The sequence below is a fragment of the Petaurus breviceps genome, unplaced genomic scaffold, assembly GCF_028583685.1.
Source record: "Petaurus breviceps papuanus isolate PSGF00001 unplaced genomic scaffold, PetGlider_PUasm1.0 98, whole genome shotgun sequence".
NCBI lineage: Eukaryota > Metazoa > Chordata > Mammalia > Diprotodontia > Petauridae > Petaurus > Petaurus breviceps.
The window spans coordinates 36,979,278-36,999,974 of record NW_027187460.1 but is presented as its reverse complement, the minus strand read 5'-3'; the positions used below and the strand labels follow the sequence as shown (position 1 = coordinate 36,999,974).

Sequence of the window (20,697 nt, the reverse complement as noted above, 5' to 3'; positions counted from 1 at the left end):
TCTGGGTCATCTTGTGTTTTAAAAGATGTACAATGCTTACATTTATCATGGGTTTAGAAAAATTATAGTTGAAGAAAATGAGGTCCAGAAGGACTTAGTTACTTGCCCAAGGCACAGGGAGCAAACAGCAGGGCTGTCATTGGAAAATGTCTTCTGACACCAAATTCAGTTCATTTCCCATTATACCATGATGTTTCTTAAATTTTATTAGGATTGGAGCACTGACATGAGGTTAAGGCAACTAAAATTACCTTATAGCCCAGAAAGCATGAAGCAATTTTAAAATATACAAATTGATGGTCAGCAACTTTATTTAAATGATCTCTAGGCAAGTTTACAGTCATTCAAGTCAGCTCAACTTATATCACTTGGGGCTTAGTTATTTAGGTCACAAACCATCCTAATTGTGATATACATACATACAACAGAAGAAAACAGATTTAAGATGTTCTAAGTCTGTGAACAAAATGAGTTCATATTGACCCTGGCATAGGATCTACTCATACAGTGTGTTAACTGACACACCTATACTTTCCATCATGCAAAATATGACGTTCCTTATGTTAACCTGGGCATCTTTGACTACAGTAACTATACACAAATTCAACAGAGGTGGAAAGATTATACTATCTGCTATGAGTTCTAATTAGGTCTTCCACTGAAAACTACCCTGGAATTTCAGGCAGTATTAAAAATGACTTCCTCCATCCTAAAAGGCAACATAGAATATTTTTTGAGTGAATTTTTCTAGTTTATAGACATCATAAAGAAGTTTTGTAGCAACATTTTTGTTTCTGAATGAAAGTCTACTAAATCTAAATGAACTTCACTTTAAACAAAATGAATATCAAAGTACCTAGAAAAAGAAAAGCAGTGCCTAAATATTAAACTTAGGAACAATTTAACATGTCAACCACATAGAAAGTATTCAATAATTTGCAAATAACCTCATATCAAACCTCAATCAAATCACTAGCTATTAATATTACTACTAATGATAGGAATATATTTAATTTTGGAATGGGATTAGAAAAAGAACTAATCAATGGCTAATTTATTCATTCATTACAATTTTTAATCTGTTTTAGCTGCTCATCTTAAGGATGCCATTTGAACAAAACTCCATCTATCTTCTTTGTTGTAGAAGGCTCTTAGGAAATTGAAGAACTTTTAGGGCCTATTACATTAAAACTTTATTAATTCTTCATCCTACAGAAATTTTGAGAGGAGGAAAGCAAAGCTTTCATATTCTATTCTATTTAAAAAATAAAACTTGAAGGACCACTAGCTAATATCTTATATGGCTCATTCTTCACATCTAAGGTGTCATGTATAACTATCTACTTCTATTGGCTAGCCAGTAACATTTCTCATGAACAAGAAACTAAAATTTTAATAAAGCCCATTCTAATTATCCAAGCTGATGCATGGAAGTACTAGTGCTAATAATTCAAAACAATTAATGATACAAAAATATTTTCTGTTAGGTTTGGAAAACTGTTCTCACCTCAATTAATGAATTAATTTGGCAGCCAAGTGATCTCATTTTTGTTTTCTATTTGCACAAATATTTGCACAAATGTTAAGCATTAGCTTATTTGGACAACTGACCAGATAACATCACCCAACAATGGGAAATAGTAACCAAGAAGGGACAGGGAGAGGAATAAGCATTTATATTGCTTATATGTCAAGCAATGTGCTAAGAGCTTGACAAATATCTCATTTGAAGAATCTACTCAGGGGGGCAAAAAAATCATTCTGTATATGATAATCCCTTGAGATAATCCATATGAGAATAACAAAGGTTAGACTGTAGCAATTTATCATCACTAACACCTTATAGAGCTTTTCCAATGGTATGTTTTTCTGGGAGAGATAATATATATGGACCCAGAGTTAAAAAAGGAAGAGTGAGTTGGATGACTTTTAGGCAACTGAAAAAGCACATTTACTAACCTCAACCTCTCCATAACAGCAAAGGCCTATCTTTTTAATACAGAAATCTTGTTGAGGTTTTTTGTATAGCAGGAAGACCTGGAATACCACTGCCTCCAAAGTACTAAAGAGGAGTATTGCAGAGTGGGGAGAAGAAAGAGAGGTGAGCAGGCCGCAACATGTAACCAACAAAGAAGAGTAGAAGTAAAGGATTGTTATCATTCTGTACAAAAGAACAAGAAGAGGGGCTAGTCCCATGGTAAAGGTGAGAGATGACAGGTGGATCGCTAAAGTGTTCACTGGTACGCATGTGGAAATGGACAAAGGTCCCCAGCATGTTGGTTGGCTCCTGTGATGAACTTCTAGGAGAACACAGGTGAGATTCACAAAGGATGGTCAGGCGTGGACAGGTTATCACATACATCATTGAAGGGAATTCCTCAATCAATGAGATCACGAATCTATTTGAGAATATTAGCACCTGGAAGGTGGGATGTGCAACCTTACATCCTAACAACAGCTTCAATTATTTCAGAGACAAACAGATTCCCTACAGAGCCATGACTGCTGCTGAGAACTGATGAAACTAATGCTGGGGTGTAACCTGTCTGGGATGCTTCCTGTGTTCAAGAATTGCCTGGTAAATCCTTTTCTCTCAAATTATGTACAGCATCCCTCAAATAGGCATCACTGAATCGATATCCAAACTCGAGAATTAATCATGGAACACTTGTCTAATGCTCTATTATAATTCAATTGTCACATTCAAATCAAATGCTAATACCATTCATTGCTTTATTTTCAACTTTTATTGGTACATGTTAGTAAATGATGAACTATTTTAATTTCCACAAATTTCTAAATTTCTTACTTCCTATTTCCTAGTCAAGTCCCATCTTTGGTCAAGATTTTCATATCTTCTTACTTAATTTTACTATATTACTTACATATTTATTACTATTACTGTCATATGAAGGCTTGGTATTTTAAACTAATCTATGAATCAAAGGTCTCATGGAAAGAACTAAAGGACAAACTGAAGCATAATTAGGAGAATATTATGTATGCTGACCTTAATACTGTTCATAGAAAACCTCTATAAGTTAGCTAAATTCAAATGAACTGCAGTGACCAGTCCTGTCCAGAATAGGTGATGAAATATATTTCCCTCCTCTTGAAAGAAAAGTAGAGGATCGGGGGCAGCTAGGTGGCATAATGAATAGAGCACCAGCACTGGAGTCAGGAGGACCTGAGTTCAAATCCAGCCTCAGACACTTAACACTTACTAGCTGTGTGACCTTGGGCAAGTCACTTAACCCCAATTGCCCTCCAAAAATAAAAAAAGTAGAGGATCACAGGGGAGGAATGTGGCAGCATACTGTTAGTAGCAGCTTTTTAGTTTTCAGTCACTTAGTTTGCTTCTGAGGTTTTTGTCACAAGAAAAAGATCAATTGGGTGGGGAAGTGATTATATATAGATATATATGTGTATATATGTTTGTATGTATATATATATATCAGGAAATGGAAATGATATATAAGAGGAAACAAAAACACTAATTTTTTTTATTGTTTTGCAATAAAATAAATTTAAAGAATGAATACTGGTCCTAGTTCTGCCATTTATAAACAACAAGATCTTCAGTAAATCACTAACCCTCTCAGTTTCTTCATCCTTAAAATAAGATACTTGCATTTACCTACCTCACAGAGTCTGTTATAAGGATCAAATGAGATAATGTAAATAAAATGCTTTTTGAACCAAAAACACTGCAAATATAGACTAATAATCCAACTATAAAGAGAATTTTCTTTCATAATAAAACCCAAACAAGATCTTAGCTAGTCAGTATTCCAATTGTCCTTTCCTATTCCTGGGCTGACATAAATTTTTTAGACAATTGCAGTTCATGTATTGCCTCAATAAGTTGTATTATTCCTTACCTTAGATGCCTCTGCCTCAATCTGTTGTCGCTTAGGTGTTTCTTTCAGGTCAGGTGATTTCTGGGTAGTTTTGTTCTTAACGGCTTGAGATTCAATGCCTTCGCCTTCAATTTGCTGGTTAATACCTTCTGCATGGACAGAGTGATCAATACCATTTGGATTCAGACTGCAATGGATAGCTGAGGGGGAAAATAACAGATATAGCTCAGTAAACAAATCATATCAGAAGTGTCTCTGGAGATAAAGAGCATTTCATGAAGCAACAGCAGAAAGGTGCCAGGCTGAGAGCTGACAGAACCTCAGAAACTGTATTTGGTATAATGTTAAGGAACCACAGAAGTTCAGAGGCATTTCAGAGGACTTCAGAAGCCACTCGCTCCACCTATAACTTAGAAGGAATATTTTCTACAGCCAATATGAAAGTGGCCATCCAGGCTCTGCTTACAGACTGGTGAGATGGAATATGCCATATCTCAAAGCAATCCATTATTCTTAGGGACAGTGACAGTTGTTGGAGCATTTCTCCCACCCTTATTCTGGTACTACGGAAGTTGGTTTACTTCTTTATTATTCCGGGAAAAAAAATCCAGCTTTTTATTCCAGAGTAACCCATTCAATTAGACAACTCCATGTTAAGTATCTACCATGTGCAAAGATCTGGGATAAAAGATGGGCATGGCCATATGTAACAAAGTAGAAAGAATGATGGATTTTAGAGTCAGAAGACCTTGGTTAAATCCTGTCTGTTTGACAAAGGGCAAGTCACTTAAATCTCTTTGAGCCTCCATGTCCTTAGTTATAAAATGAGGAGAGATTGGATTTGATGGCATCTGAGAGATCGCTTCCAGCTCTAAAGCTTCATACATCAATATGAAGATCCTATTCTCCAAAATTTACAATTTAATGAAAAGTGGGAATGGACTAGAAGTCCACAACTATGATGGAAAGGAGAGTGAAAAAAGTTCAAAAAGGACATGTAAGACAAATGTTCTAAGAAATGGAGAGGAGGCACATGGGCATGGCAGAAGGGGAGGGCCAGGAAAGACTTCTTGGAGGAGTCAACCATCTGTATCAAGACTCTAAAAGAGACATCAATGGATGGAACTGAAGATGTGGAAAGACCATTTCATGTGCTGGTGACCAGAGCAAAGTTAACACAAGAACATAGAGAATGTTCCAGTATCTCACTCTACCTACCCAAATGAACTTCATTGTCTTCAACATCAAATTAAAACTCTCTCTTCAAGGTTTAAAGACCTTCACAACATGATTCCAACCTCTTTCCAGGTTTTTTGTACATAACTACTCTGCAATCCACACTTATCCTGCTAAAATGATCTCATTATTCTCAAAATGTGACACTCAATCTCTATCACTGTGCATTTGCTCAGGCTATAGCCCATGCCTAGAATACACTTTGTTCTCACTTCCCTCTCTTAAGATCCCTAGTTTCTTTCAACATTCAAGAGTTACCTTCTGTGGAGTTGTGAACTTATCCAACCATCCTGGAGAGCCATTTGGAACTATGCCCAAAGTGACTATAATCAAATAATATAATCAAAATAGTTTGACTATAATCAAACTGTCCACATCCTTTGATCCACCAATACCACTAGTAGGTCTGTGACTAAAAAAGTTCATTAAAAAAGGGGAAAGGACCTACATGTACAAAAATATTTAGAGCAGCTCTTTTTGTGGTGGCAAAGAACTGGAAATTGAGGGGATAACCATCAACTGGGGGAATGGATGAACAAGGTGTGGTATATGAATACAATGGGATACTACTGTGCTATAAGAAATGACAAACAGGATGATTTCAGAAAAATCTGGAAAGACTTACATGAGATGATACAAAGTGAAGTGTACAGAACCAGGAGAACACTGTATACAGTAACAGCAACATTGTGCTATGACCAACTATGAATAATTTAGCTCTTCTCAGCAATACAATGATCCAAGACAATTTCAAAGGATTTATGATAGAGAATGCTATTCACATCCAGAGAAAGAACTATGGAGTCTGAATGCACATCAACTTATACTATTTTAATTTATTTTTTTTCTCTTTTAGTCTGTTTCTTCTCTCATAACATGACTAACAGTTAAGTATGTTTTACATGACTGTACATACATAACTTAAATCAAATTGTTTACTGTTTCAGGGAAGGGGTGGATAGGGGAGAAGAGAGAAAATTTGGAATTCAAAATTTTTTTTTTGCTTTTTGGAAGGGGGAAGGAAGGACAATTGGGGTTGACTTGCCCAAGGTCACACAGCTAGTAAGTGTTAAGTGTCTGAGGCCAGATTTGAACCCTCGTGATTCCAAGGCTGGTACTCCATTCACTGTACCACCTCGCCACCCCTGGAACTCACAATTTTTTAAAAAATTAATGTTAAAATTCTCTTTATACATAATTGAAAAAATACTATACATATATATATGTATAGAGAGAGAGAGTCAACTGCTACATGAGGTCTTTCATGATTTCCTCCCTCCCCTCCTGCTAGTACTTTCCCTTACAAGTCACCTTTTATCTATTTTGAAAAATTCTACACATACTTCTACATAGGTGGATTGTCTCCCCTTTTAAAATTCTAAGTTACATGAGAGTAAGAAATGTTTTCACTTTTATCTTTGTATCCCTAGTGCCTAGTAGAGTACCTGGCACATATCAGGTCCTTAAGAAATGCTTATTGGTTAACTGACTGAAGAAGAGTGGTAAATATTAGGCTGGATTATGGAGGTCCTTAAATTCCAAGGTGTGGAGCAATGGGGAGCCACTAAAGGTTAATTAGAGGAACAATATGATCACAATCGTACTTTGGAAAGATTATTGAGGCTATAGGGCATACCTCTCAGTGCGCTCAACATAAGAGCCTATTCCATCAAGCCAGATTCTGAGAATCAATCATTTATTATATTCCAAATACCATGCTAGGTAGGGCAGATAGGTGGCACAATAGACAGAATGCCAAGTCTGGAGTGAGGAAGACAACTCTTCCTGAGTCCAAATCTGGCCTCTGACACTTACTAGCTATGCAGTCATGGGACAGTCACTTGACCCTGTTTGCCTCAGTTTCCTCCTCTCTAAAAGGAGCTAGAGAGGGAAATGGCAAACCACTCTAGTATCTTTGCCAAGAAAACCCCAAGTGGGGTCACAAAGAGTCAGACATGACTGAAATGACTGAAAAATAACAAGAAACTATGCAATCCAGTGATACTGGCCTCCTTGCTGTTAAAGAAATAAGAAATTTAATCTCGACTCTGGACATATTCTCTAGCTGTCCTTTATTACTGGAATGCTGCCCTTCCTTATTTCAGACTCCTGGGTTCCCTGAGTTTCTTTAAGTCTCAACTAAAATCCCATCTTCTATAAGTAGTCTTTCTCAACTACTTTTCATAATGTATTATCTCTATCTCCTATTTATTTTATCTGTAGCTTATTTGGACATTTTTTTTGGCTTGTTTTTGTTGCGGGGTCCCTGAAAGCAAGCAGACAGTCTTTTGCCTCTTTTTATGTTTCCAGAGCTTAGTACATGCCTGGCATATAACAGATAATAAATGTTTACTGATTGAACATACCAGGGCATGAGAAAGTCATGGTGATCCACAATTATATATATGTATATATCGTCTGTTCTTTCCTTCTATCATTACACAATTTTGCAAAAAGCTTTCCTTTTATGGACTAATTTTTTAAATAAAGATGTATTATTCTTATGGGAACTTGAAAAAGTACATGTTGCTCCTCATATTTCTAGATGGAGATAATTATGAAACACAAGATTATATATATATATGCATAGATAGCCAAATTATAAGAGAAGCCATATTTTTTCATTTTTCAAATGCTTTATTAGCTTCTGATTTACATCATTCATTTCCAACAGATTTTGAGTTACAAAATTTCTCCCCATTTTCCCCCTACACTCTGCCCCAAAATAGCAGTCCCACAGGATATCCCCTCCTCCAATCTGCTCTCTCCCATATTTTCTCCCATACCCCTTTCGACTTTTTCAGTAGGGCATGGTGGATCTCTATACCCCAGTGCCTGTGTGTGTGTGTGTGTGTGTGTGTGTATATATATATATATATATGTATATATATACACATACATACATATACGTATATATTCATAGACATATATATACATAAACACATAATACTATATATGTATATATAGTATTAACAATAATATATATATTTAAACATTTGATTTTAAAATTTTGAATTCCAGATTCATTCCCTTCTTCCCTTGTCACCCACTCTTACTGGGAAGATAAGCAGGTCAGTATAGGTTGTATATGTGTAGCTAATGCAAAACATTAACATAGTAGATATATTGTAAAAGACTGACTATATTTCCCTCCCTCCTATCCCACCTCCCACTTGTTCTATTCTCTGCTTTGATCCCATACTTTTTCAAAAGTGGGTGCTTCCCTCCCCCCCATCTTGCCCTCCCTTTCATCACCCCCTTCCCCCCTATTATCCTGTAGGGTGAGATACCCTATTTAGTGTGTATTTCATTCCCTCCCCAGGTCAAATTCAATGAGAATAAGGTTGACCCATCCCTTTTGCTTTCCTATTCTTCCCCTCCATTGAAACCATTTTCCCTTGCCTCTTCTATATGAAATAGTTTACCCCATTCCGTCTCTCCCCATCTCCTCTCATTATATTCCTCTCTCACCTCTTAATTTCACTTTTTAAGTATCATCCCTTCCTATTAAATTGGTCCCGTGCCCTCTATCTATGTATACCTGTAAACATCTATACCCACATTCACATATGTATTCATATGCCCATATACCCTCATATATAGACATATATATGTATGTATACATACATATACACACATTTCTATTCCCTTAAACTATTCTCATACTGAGAAAAGTTTCATAAGTTACAATCATCATTTTTCCAGGTAGGACTGTAAATAGTTCAACTTTGATAAGTTCCTTATGATTTCTTTTCCCTGTTTACCTTCTCATGCTTCTCTTGCTTCTTGTATCTGAATGTCAAATTTTCTATTCAATTCTGGTTTTTTCATCAAGAATGCTTAAAAGTCCTCTATTCCACTGAATGACCATATTTTCCCCTGAAACACAATACTCAATTTTGCTGGGTAGGTGATTCTTGGTTATAATCCCAACTCCTTTGACCTCCAGAATATCACATTCCAAGCCCTTCAATCACTCAGTTTAGAAGCTGCCAGATCCTGTGTTACCTTGATTGTGTTTCCATAATATTCAAATTGTTTCTTCCTGGCTGCTTGTAATATTCTCTCCTTGATCTGGGGATTTCTGAATCTGATTATAATATTCCTAGAAGTTTTCTTTCTGGGATCTTTTTCAGGAGGTGATGAGGTGATTCTTTCAACCTCTATTTTGCCCTCTGGTTCTAGAATATCAGGGCGGTTTTCCTTGAGAATGTCTTGGAGGATGATTTCTAAGTTCTTTCTTTGATGATGGCTTTCAGGTAGTCCAATAATTTTTAAATTATCTCTCCCGGATCTATTTTCCAGGTCAGTGGTTTTTCCCATGAGATATTTCACATTGCCTTCTATTCTTTCATTTGTTTGGATCTGTTTAACAGGATCTTGATTTCTCATAAAGTCATTAGCTTCCATTTGCTCCAATCTAATTCTGAAGAAATGATTCTCTTCAGTGAGCTTTTGAGATTCTTTTTCCATGTGGCAAATTTGGTTTTTTAAGGTATTCTTCTCCTCATTGCCTTTTTGGGCCTCTTTTGCCATTTGAGTTAGTCTATTTTTTAAGGTGTTATTTTCCTCAGTCAGGCTGTGGACTCTCATTTCGTAATTTTCTTGCATCAATCTAATTTCTCTTCCCATTTTTTCCTCCACTTCTCTTATCTTCTTAAGGTCCTCTATGGCCTGTAACCAGCTCGTATTTTCTTTTGAAGCTTTTGGTGCAGGAGTTCTGATTTCACTGTCTTTCTCCTATTCCATGCTTTAATCCTTTCTGTCCCCAAAATAGGAGTCTAATGTTGGAATCTTCTGTTTGCTTTCTTTCCTTTGCCTGGTCATGTCATCCCTCAGTCACTTGACCCCTGGGCTTTTGCCACAATAGGTCTCTGCTACCAGACAGGGGAGCTTCCATCCCAAAAGTTGGGGTTTTCTCAGCTGCCGGAGGTATTAGTTGGGTGCTCTCTCTGAAGCCTCCACACACTCTGGGAAGCTGGACACACAACCCAGGATCTCCACCCTATACTGCAATCCAGATCCAAGCAGGTTAAAGCAAGAGTGTTACCCCTCAGACTGGTCACTTGGTTCCCCTACAATCTGCAGGCCAGGAGCTAAAGCTGCCACGTGCTTCTCACCCCGGGGGCAAAATCCTATGCACTCCCAACTACCGAGTCCCAAAGTCTGCACTGCACTGACCTCTTACTTTGTCCTTAGCATCTATGTGTTGATAATTCTGGAAACAGCCACAGCGGCTGGTGATCTGGAGTCCCTCCAGCGCGGCGGCTTGTCAGGCTCACCCTGGGGCTGTTCCCACAGCACTGAGCTGGCTGATTCCTCCTGGCCTGCCCAGCGGTCCTCAGCGGAAAGTTAGCTTCTCTGTGTCATTTTGTGGGTTCTACAGCTCCAAAGTTTGTTTAGAGTCCCCTTTTACATGAATTGGGGAAGGTGGAAGCTGGAGCCACATGTAGGTCCTGCTTCTACTCCGCTATCTTGACTCCGTCCCCCTGAGAAGCCATATTTTTAACTAGCATATATAAACATTTAATCAGGACATCAACTGGAGTTTCTTTAGGTGCAGAATCCAACAAAATTCTGTATTATATCATTTTCATGGAAAAAGCTGTGGCATTGCTATCAATAGGTTTGCAAAGTTACAAAAAATTCCCTAAAATCACTATCAATAGTATAGGTAATAATTTTTAACTGTCTTCATACTTCTGTTGTCATTCAGCTGTGTTCAACTCTTTATGACAACATTTGGAGTCTTCTTGGCAGAGATACTAGAGTGGTTTCCCATTTCATTGTTTAGCTCATTTTCAGATGAAGAACAGAGGCAAACAGGGTTAAGTGACTTGCCCAGTGTCATACAGCTAGTCAGAGGCCAAATTTGAACTCAGGGAGATGAGTCATCCTCACTCCATTGCATCACTTAACTGTCTCCTCTTTTAATGCAAAAATAGAGAAATTTGCTTTTCAAGTATTTGAATACAAAGGTCTTTAGACAAACATTCCTTTTCACCATTTTACCTGTGAATAGAACCATTTACAGCTGTACTGCAAGTAATGTACTCAGTATTATTCTGAACATATAGCTGAAGGTAGCACTCACAGTTTCCTATTGGATGAGGCTTTTTGCACTTGGTAATTGTGTCAGCAACCTTATACAATGTAAGAAATTCAATGTCATGGACACTTTGTTTTTTGTTTATTTGTTTTGCTTGTTGAAAGCATCTAATTTTTTTTTTCTGGGAAATTATTGTATCTTGTCAATAATCTATTATGCATGTATACATTTAAGACATCTTTTCAATTCACTGATTTCATTTTATCTGTGTAGCTAAAGCACTGATACAAACAAACCTAATGCTATTCCTTATCTATCAATAACAGTTTTTATGAATCCTATCAACAAATAAATGAGATGATATTTTCTGGATGTGGGAATTTTACTTTGATTTTCTGTTATTTTGTGACTTACATATTCTCCAATACCTTTATACTAATTTAGATGCTCTAGTAGATTTTCTCTTCAAATAGGTCATATATTTATCTATGGATATTATTTCACTTTACAAAACAGGCAATAAAAATTAAGACATAAATTAAATTGCTGAAAATTTCAAAGTTATCTAAAATTATCATTTATTAAAAATCTTTTAAATGTTAGCTTTTTTGAGAAACCAGTTTATTCCAAATTTACTAAAGATAATAACAGATATTATGATACTTTTAACTTTTGCACAAAAACTATTTAATTTTAAGTTTCCATACTTTATTTTTAAAATGCAACAACAGACTTCCTGTATCGACGGCAGCTGATCATGACTATGCTAAAATTCTACATGTAACATTTGACCCCCTTTGAATTCTGTAAATGCTGCCCAGCTTTTTGTCAATTGGAATGAATTCCCCCCATTATTCTTGCTTCTATTGATTTTTACCTATGTTTGAAAAAAGTTCATTTTTTTGTCAGAGTGGATATATTTATGTAGGAATTATACATGAAAACATTCAATGGTTTTTACCATTACTTTGAATACTCTTGACAATCTACCTTACCATGGAGGTAGGGCGAGGAAGAGATAAATCCCACAGTATGGGAAATTCTACTTCAAACCCTTGTAATCTGGCTTCCAATCTCATAACTGGACTGAAACTGTACTATCTATGTCTGCCAAAGAGTTGTGAAATCTGCTGACATTGTCTCAATTTTCATTCCTGACACATAGTAGGTACCAAATATATACTGGTTGGTTGATTTCTATCCGCTCCTCACCTACCACATTTAACATGGTTAACTACTCCCTATTATCTCCCCCTCCCTGGGTTTTCTCTTTGTTGTAATCCTAATTGTCCAGTAACTCTTTCTCAGTTTTCTTTGCAGTATTATCACCCATGTTCTAAACCTAGGTTTTGGGAATTTCCCAAGGCTTGACTCTGATGAATGCTCAGTCAAGCAATTATTTATTAAGCACTTACATGCTTGGCACTATACTAATTTCTGGCAATACAAAGATCATGCCACTGCCTTTTTCAAGGAGCTTGAGAGATTTTTCTATTGCCTTTAAATACAAACTCCTTAATTTGGCATTTGAAGTCCTTTCCTGAAGCTCCAGTCTCTCTTTCTATGATTATTTCTCATTATTCCCCTTGACAAAAGCTCACTTCCTACCACTCTAGCCAACTTACTGCTCCCCATAAGCAGTATTGAATCTTCAAGCCTTCAAGTTTCAAGCCCATATAGGCTATTCCCCACGGCTGGAATAAAATCTTTATTCACCTTGGTCTCTTATAATTCTTAGTTTACTTCGATATTCAGCTTATGTCATGTTCTATACAAGGCCTAATATTTCTACTATCCACCCCCTCCTTCACAAATCTCTCTCTGTCTCTCTGTCTGTCTCTCTCTCTCTGTCTCTCTCTGTCTCTGTCTCTCTCTCACACAACACACACACAATGCTAGAATAAAATGTTGCCTTACAGACTCTTTTAGAGTAAAAATGTCTCCCATCCACACATCAGGATCATTTCAGAAACAGAAATAATCCTGTTCAATGATGTTTTGATAATAAACATCAAATGAGACATAAAACATAAAGAAATGTGCCCATAGAAAGTATTATCTGCTGCAACAGAAATCACCCGGACAGTTCCAGGTTGAGATAGAATTTGTTGTAGATAGGGAGGTATTTCAGATGTTCCTGCTTAAAGACAAAATTGTGCTGATTTCACCAAGCTCAAGACTTTTCAGAGAATCCTGGCAGATAAGTGTAATCACTCAAAGGACTTTGACCTGCCCATTTACACAAGAAAAAACAAGTGCAAAAAAAAAAAAAAGTATCTGAAGCTCAGGTTTCAACATCCATACATACATTTAGACTGATTGATGATAGAATTTGTCCAACAGTGCATGCGTGTGTGTGTGTATGTATACACATGGGACACAGTACAAATAGGCCCAGAGTAGTAAAGGAGGAAGAAAATATTCTGGATTGCTTTCAGGAAATTGCCAAGTTCTTTTATGAATTTCCCATGAAAACAAAGGCCTATGTTTTCAATACTAACATTTTGTCAGTGCTGCTATATGGCGTATGTCAATGAGATGCAGAATACTACAGCTTCTGAAGAACTAAAAAAGCATACCACCCTGAGAGTGAAGGAGAGGTGCATGGGAGGGGTGTAAGAAGACGGAAGCCTTTCTAATGAGGAGCTCCACAGCTCCACTTAGCTATTCACCCCAGCTTTACGTCAGCTGCACATTTCATAAACATACCATGTTCCCAGCTGTCTTCATGGCAAACCACCTCCTGTCCAGCATCCCTCTCCACAAGATCCCAACCCTATTCCCAGGGGTTTTGATTAGTGAGCATTTCACCTTTTCTTACCCGGTCTCATACCCATCTTTTCCCTTCCCAGGATCTGTATACCCTATCTTGTCACATACACATACTTTACAAGTCTAGCTCTGAAAAATAATGAATAAAATAAAAAATAAATATAGCAGGAATAAATAATCAAATCAATACTACCACTCCCTGTAAGAATGTCGATTAATTGCCCTATTATTCCAATCCACCATTCTCTTTGAGACTTATTATAAGGTGGATTTTAGTGTGTGTAAGGTTGGATTTTTGTTATTCTTTCTTAGAGTTTAGCTTCCCAGGATCCATGACCATAACAATCTCTATTTCCTAGGTTCATGACTTGTAAATATCTCCACCATGCTCATGCAGCATTATATAATGATAAATAACATAAACATTTGTGCTTCAAATTGTAAATATTCACTGTGACTGTGCAGTGAGATAATGTAAACTTGTGAGGCTATTGCTGGCAATATGCTTTCTTTGTCTGTTGCCCTATAAACAAGTGAGTACTGGTCAGTGAGTGGGGAACCCATAGGGGAATATGACAGCGTAATGCTGTGTGTGCCTTGATTGGCCCCATCAAGTCTTGGTGGGGATTCTGTGTTTGCCTCAACCAGCCCCCATTGAGGCTTGAGGGAACTTAGGGGAGCACACAAGTTGTAATGCTGTGCTTGTCTCGACTGACTCCATCAAGACACAGGGGTAGTTGCCCTCCACTTCTCATTGGCCCCTGAGAGAAGGATGATTAGGAAATGTAGTACGAGTTGGTGATCCCATTATCAGCAGCCCTTTTGAGATGACTAGACTAGAATAAAGCAAGTAAGATTCTTAAACCCTCTGATGCTGTCTTCCTGTCCTTCCTGTCCAACCAGATCAAGAGTAAACCTGATAGAGGCTGGAGTCCAAAAACTCCAGTGGCTCCCATGGGTTTTTTGTGAAACACCTATCTATCCAAAAATCTGTTCTCTGGTCACATTCCCTTCATGTGTTGTCTTACATTATTGGAATGTAAACTCCATGAGAACAAGGGCTATTTTGCTTTCTTCTATTTTTATCCCCAGAACTTTTCACAATGCTGAGAACATAGTAAATGCTTAATAAATGATTTTGCATTCATTTAGTCATCTATGCTTTCAAAGCCTTCACCCAGACAAAACTGTTGGGGACAAATAATAAATTGCTCTTGCCTTCAAACCCACAGAGGTCTTATCTAGCTTGAGTTTCTCCAAATCTGGTTGTTCTATGGCCACTTCAAAGGATGTCCTATTAGCTCAGTGTTTGAAATGGAAAGGGAAGTCCAAATTATATATAATTGCTTAGCACCAGTGGTATCCTGTAGCATACAGCACATAACCACTCAGTATAATAGTTGGAAATGACATTAAAGGCCATTTGGTCCAACCTGTACCCATTAACAAATGGTTGTTTAATCTTTGCTTGATAGTCTCCAGTGAAAGGGAATACACTAATCTCAGAGGCATGTCATTCTACTTTTGGATAATGCTTATTATAGGGAAGGTTTTTTCATAGAAATCTTCTCAGGATACAGAGAAGCAGGGCAACGTTGGTATTTGCCACTTTGAAATAAACACAGACATATACGTGCACATATATACATATGTATGTATTTGTGTGTATAATGGGGCTAGTTAAGGTTTGTCAATAGAACACTATTAATAAAATGCTGGTCTCAAGAGCCAGGAAGATTTGAGTTCAAATCTTGCCCTAGACAAGGGGTGTCCCTGGGACAGGGACTTTAATGTTTCTCAGGCTTAGTTTCTTTATTTTAAATAAAGAGGTTGGACTTCATGACCTCCAAGCTCCTTTCTAGCTCTAAACGATCATATAAAAAATGCATCGCTTCATTTACCATTCCTATTTCCTATGCTTTATACTTCTTGATGCTTTTCTAGTCTGATTAAAAAAAATTAAGAAAATCTTTCTCTCATCTTAAACCCTCAGCTGCCCACTCCCCCGCTGGGGTCATGCAGAAGAAATCTAATCTTTATGTCTTTTATATAACAACCCTTCAAATATTTGCTGTTATGTTCTTTTTAAGTCTTCTCTAAGCTAAACATCCTCAAACATTACCATTTGTCCCCTGAAAGAAAAATTTTCCAGTCCTCTTACCATCCCAGTGACCCTTTTCTGGATATGCTCCATCATAAGCATCTTTCGCAAAATGTGGCACAGCAAAACCACTCTACATGTGTCCCTGACCACAGAGGAGTTTAGCAGAATTATGACTTTCTCCTGGACTTCCAGGAGCCAAGATGGAGAAGTAAGCAATAAATCGCTATAACTCTCCCATATTCACCTCCAAACAACCATAAAATAGTGCCCCCAAATAAATCCTGGAACAGCAGAAGCAGAAAAAAAGAAAGGATGAAACAATGTTTTAGCTCAAGAAACTTGGAATATCAACAAGAAAGGTCTTTCTCACTTGGGTACAAGGGGGAGTACATTTCAGGAAGGAAGCAAGTGTCTCGGCAAACCATCAGCAAGCTCCACCTCAGCAAACCAGCAGGAGATCCTGAGCCCCAGAGTGGTGGAACAGGCAAACACCAACAACAGAACCCCCACGTGCCTTAGCAAAGCCAGATGAACCAGCAGACTCCAGCTCCAAGAACCACCATGTGCTTCAGTGTAGCTCTGATCAAACAGGCATCCTTCAGCAGGACAAGAAAGTAGGCAAGACCTCATGTTCTTTACTGTAGCCTGGGGGAAATAAGCATCTTCCAGTGGTCAGGCTTCCATGTGCTTCAGTATGCCCAAGGGAAAAGCAGAAATATACTACAGAGCCTCAGCACATACCACTACTAGCACCCTAGCTCAGCACAAGGTAAGCAGCCAGATCTGTACAGCCTCCAGCTGCATCAGTCATCCCCCACCGCCTCAGCATAGATCCAAACACCAGGCTCCCCCAGGTACTCAGGGCAACATCAGTGCAACAAGAGGTAAATAGCCAGGATCACCAGCCACTACGACAAGAAGCCTGAGACAGTGCCCCTTCCACCCGAAGTACAGAGCTCAAATTTAAAAGAAAGGAAGAAACAAAACAAACAAACAAACAAAAAAGGTGAGCAAAAAACAATTTAAAAAAATCAAATATCTATCTTTCCCTGTTCTGAACACCTAGAATATGCAGAGTACTCTCTGGCTTGGTTCTACTGGTTTCAACATAGCATCTGTACTCTAAATCAGGATTCACAGGATTGTAAGATCTTCAATTTGGGTTGAGAAGTGAACACAGAGGTCACTGGGTCTGACTCCCCTGAGGAGAATTAAGTGATTTATTATAAGTGAATCAGAGTAATTAAGTGATTTATTAATCACACCCAGTAAAATTCAGAGGCTGAGATAGAACCCAGGACTTAGTAACTTGACATCCTGCTTTGGTCACTGGCTGCCGTGTGCCCCAACTTGATAAGATGATTCAGCGACTGACCTTTGCTTCTAACCAGTCAGTGAGCTGATTGTGCACAAACATCTGATTCTGAAATTATCTCTGTTTCAGAAACCAGTCTTTCTTGTCTGTAGGTATAATTAATTTCATTTTCTGAACTAGCTCAGCAGAGTCCAAGAAAGTAAGTATTCACCACATGAAGACATGAAGCAAATGAGTACAAGCCTTTAGCATCTCTTATTTCTTAACCCCCAAACATATTCTCCAATATATTTTCCTCCATGCTCTTCCGCTGATTTGGGAATATCAAGGTATAGAGCAATTTGGTTTGAAGGAGCTTGTCAGGTTTGTCAGAAAATTTCTCTTCTTCATCACTTGGAATAGATGTCTCAGGGTTCAAATCCCAGCTTTGCTGCCTAGTAGGTAAATCACCCAGCCTTTCTGGGCCTCAGTCCATTTATCTCTAAAATGAAGTTGGACCATAAATCAGGGATTCTTAACCCAAGGGCCACAGACATTCAAAGGGTCAGTAGAAAGATTTGGATGGGAAAAATTACATCTTTGTCTTAACTAATATCTAACTAAAATTTACAAATGTAAGTAACAATTCAATTATGATTACAAACATTATTCTAAGAAGAGGTTCATAGGCTTCCCCAGAATGCCAAAGGCATACATAACATAAAACCATTGTACAGATGATGAGGTGCTAGGGTACACCTGTTCTCAGGTGATATTGAGCTAATTGCATCAAGTCCACAGAACTGACCAAAGTCTCGGGGTACCCTTCCACCAGACCCTTGACCCACTTCTGCAACATGAGATGCCCAGACCCTGCCAAGCCCAGGGTGACACTGATCTTTGTTTCACAACAAAATCCTATATAAACTGTGACCCTTACAATTCTTCACCCATTACTACTTCTATGTTTAGCATACTCCTAACACCTCTTTCTCCCTATTCCCATATTACTTGATCACTAGCCTACAAGAATTATCTCCAACCTCAACTTCTTGTTTTCTCGTCCCAATTTTCCTTAAACCCACCCTTACCCTTGTACTACTCCAACTGTAGAAATCGTTTCAAAAATTAACAAACATCCCTTCCTTCAAAACTTCTCCATTGTTACTCTTACTAAGCTTTGATTTCCTTTGTAATCCTATGTGTTTTGTTTTATTCATTTTAAAACATTATTCTGAGAATGGGTTCATAGGCTTCACCAGAGTGTTAAAGGAATCAAAATACAAAACAAGATTTAGAAATACCTGCTTATAGCACCGGGGCGTCCATCAATTGGCCATTCCTTATGCCACGATGTGCAAATTCCTTGTTTCTGTTCTCTCCTTATATAGTGACCAAGAGTCTACATCTACTGGTGCAAAAATTCTCTTCCCTCCCTATATAGCATCCTAATCTTCTGTCTATATCCACCACCACTACATTCCATTATGCTCTGAAGAACTTAAGGTTCTTTGCATCTTATACTAATGAAAAACTAGCTCTCCCCAGAAGACACTGCTTCGTTAGCCACTCTCTCCTTCTTTCCTGCTTACCCTCCTCATTGCATCCCTACCCCAAAGCTCTGGGTTATAAGGAGACGTAGACATGAATCTTATGTGGAAGCGAGGTGATACAATGGATAGGGCACATGAAGACCTGAGTTCAAATAAAGTCTTAGATTCTCATTAGCTGTGTTACTCTGACCAAATTGCTTAACCTCTGTATTTCTCAGTTTCCTCATCTATAAAATAGGGATAATAACCATACCTAGGGGTGTTGTGAGGATCAAAGGAGATAATATTTGTAAAGGAAAGTGCCTGGAACATAGTAAATATTATTATTATTAATTATTGTTATCAACATCATAATCATTATTGTTATCCTCCTCAATCCCACTTTCAGGAGGTTAGTTTGCCACTATCAGTCAAGAATATTTCTTCCTTCGGTGCTCATTCCATTCATCTTTTTGTTGTTTTTCAGTTCTTTTTCAGTGATGTCTGACTCTTCATGACCCCATTTGGGGTTTTATTGGCAGAGGTACTAGTGATTCCACTTCCAATTCACCTTAAAGATGTAAAAACTGAGGAAAACAGGGTTAAGTGACTTGCCCAGGGTCACACAGCTATTAAGTGTCTAAGACCAGACTTGAACTGAGGAAGATGAGTTTTCTGGACTCCAGATCCAGCACTCTAGTCACTGGGCCACCTAAGTGCATCTACTAATATATTAAGGGAAAGCTCATTCCAGCTTTTTCTTTGTCTAGTCTCTCTGAGTATAGTGGGCATAGGAAGTATCTTACTCCTGTCAAAAACTGTGATGGAAAGAACTGAGTATCCAAAACATACTTGCCAAAGAAGTGTAAACTAACCTTAAAACCAAACTTCACCTCACTCTCCACCTACTGAAATGGCATAAGGAGACAGTTAAAATGTATTAAAAAAACTTCCACTGTCAGTATGGGTTTCTACCTACCTTAAAAAAGTATAAGAAAATACTGCTAGCTAGCAACTGTCCTTCATATTCTTGGAAATATCTGCTCATAAATCACATGGGAGATTTTCTCTGGGTGTAAATATCTTATGCTCAAAATGTAAAATATCTATAAACACAAGAAAAAAGCCTTTTGATTTTCTGCACACATATTCTTATTCTTCGCAAAGATATATTTTAATCCTCCCATTTCTACATCATTAGCACCTCATCCTACAACCACCTCCCTTTTCCTCCCTTAAAGCACTCCCCATTACATTAGAACGTAATGCAAACGTAGGCTCTTTTACACACACACACACACACACACACACACACACACACACACACACGGACCACCACCACCAGCAACTTCATATTTCTAACATTTACAAGTCAGGAAATTTTTAAGTGACTTCTTTGATAACTGTGACCTTCAACTCTAGACTTGTCCTCTAAATGATAACCTCTTTGGTTTTACTCATTCTTTTTTATTATGGTCCTTTCTTATATTGAGTAAAGTTATTTATGCAATATAATGGACTGAGCTAACCAATGGCCATTCCCATGCACCTAGGCTCCTCTTTTAGAAGATTTCTGGGTTTCTTCCTGCTTGAGCAGGCATTTCTAACTCAATCACTCCCTGTGGCATTTACTTGAAATGCTGAGGCTTTCATGTTTAATTAAATTTTAATGCCCCTAATTTTGAGTTCTTTGAAATGAAGGAGTTAAGACTGAATGAATCTCATAGATATAGCTATTTTAAAAATTAAACAGGGAAAATTCCCAGCATCAATGTGCTCCTTTTAGCATTTCTTGAAATGCCATTTGAAAGAGATGTGTTCCTGGTGTCTCACTGTGCAAAAAGATTTGC

At 37.8% G+C, this 20,697-nt stretch overlaps 1 protein-coding gene across 5 annotated transcripts in view; it reads right to left on the bottom strand.

Moving 5' to 3' along the window:
* Positions 1-20,697, bottom strand: part of SAMD12 (sterile alpha motif domain containing 12) — a 604,883-nt gene that overhangs the window by 468,420 nt on the left and 115,766 nt on the right. For all 5 annotated transcript variants that reach the window (XM_069081255.1, XM_069081256.1, XM_069081254.1 and 2 more), the window contains one exon: positions 3,882-4,060. In XM_069081255.1, the coding sequence (XP_068937356.1) occupies positions 3,882-4,060 (179 nt within the window). The remainder of the gene's footprint in view (positions 1-3,881; positions 4,061-20,697) is intronic.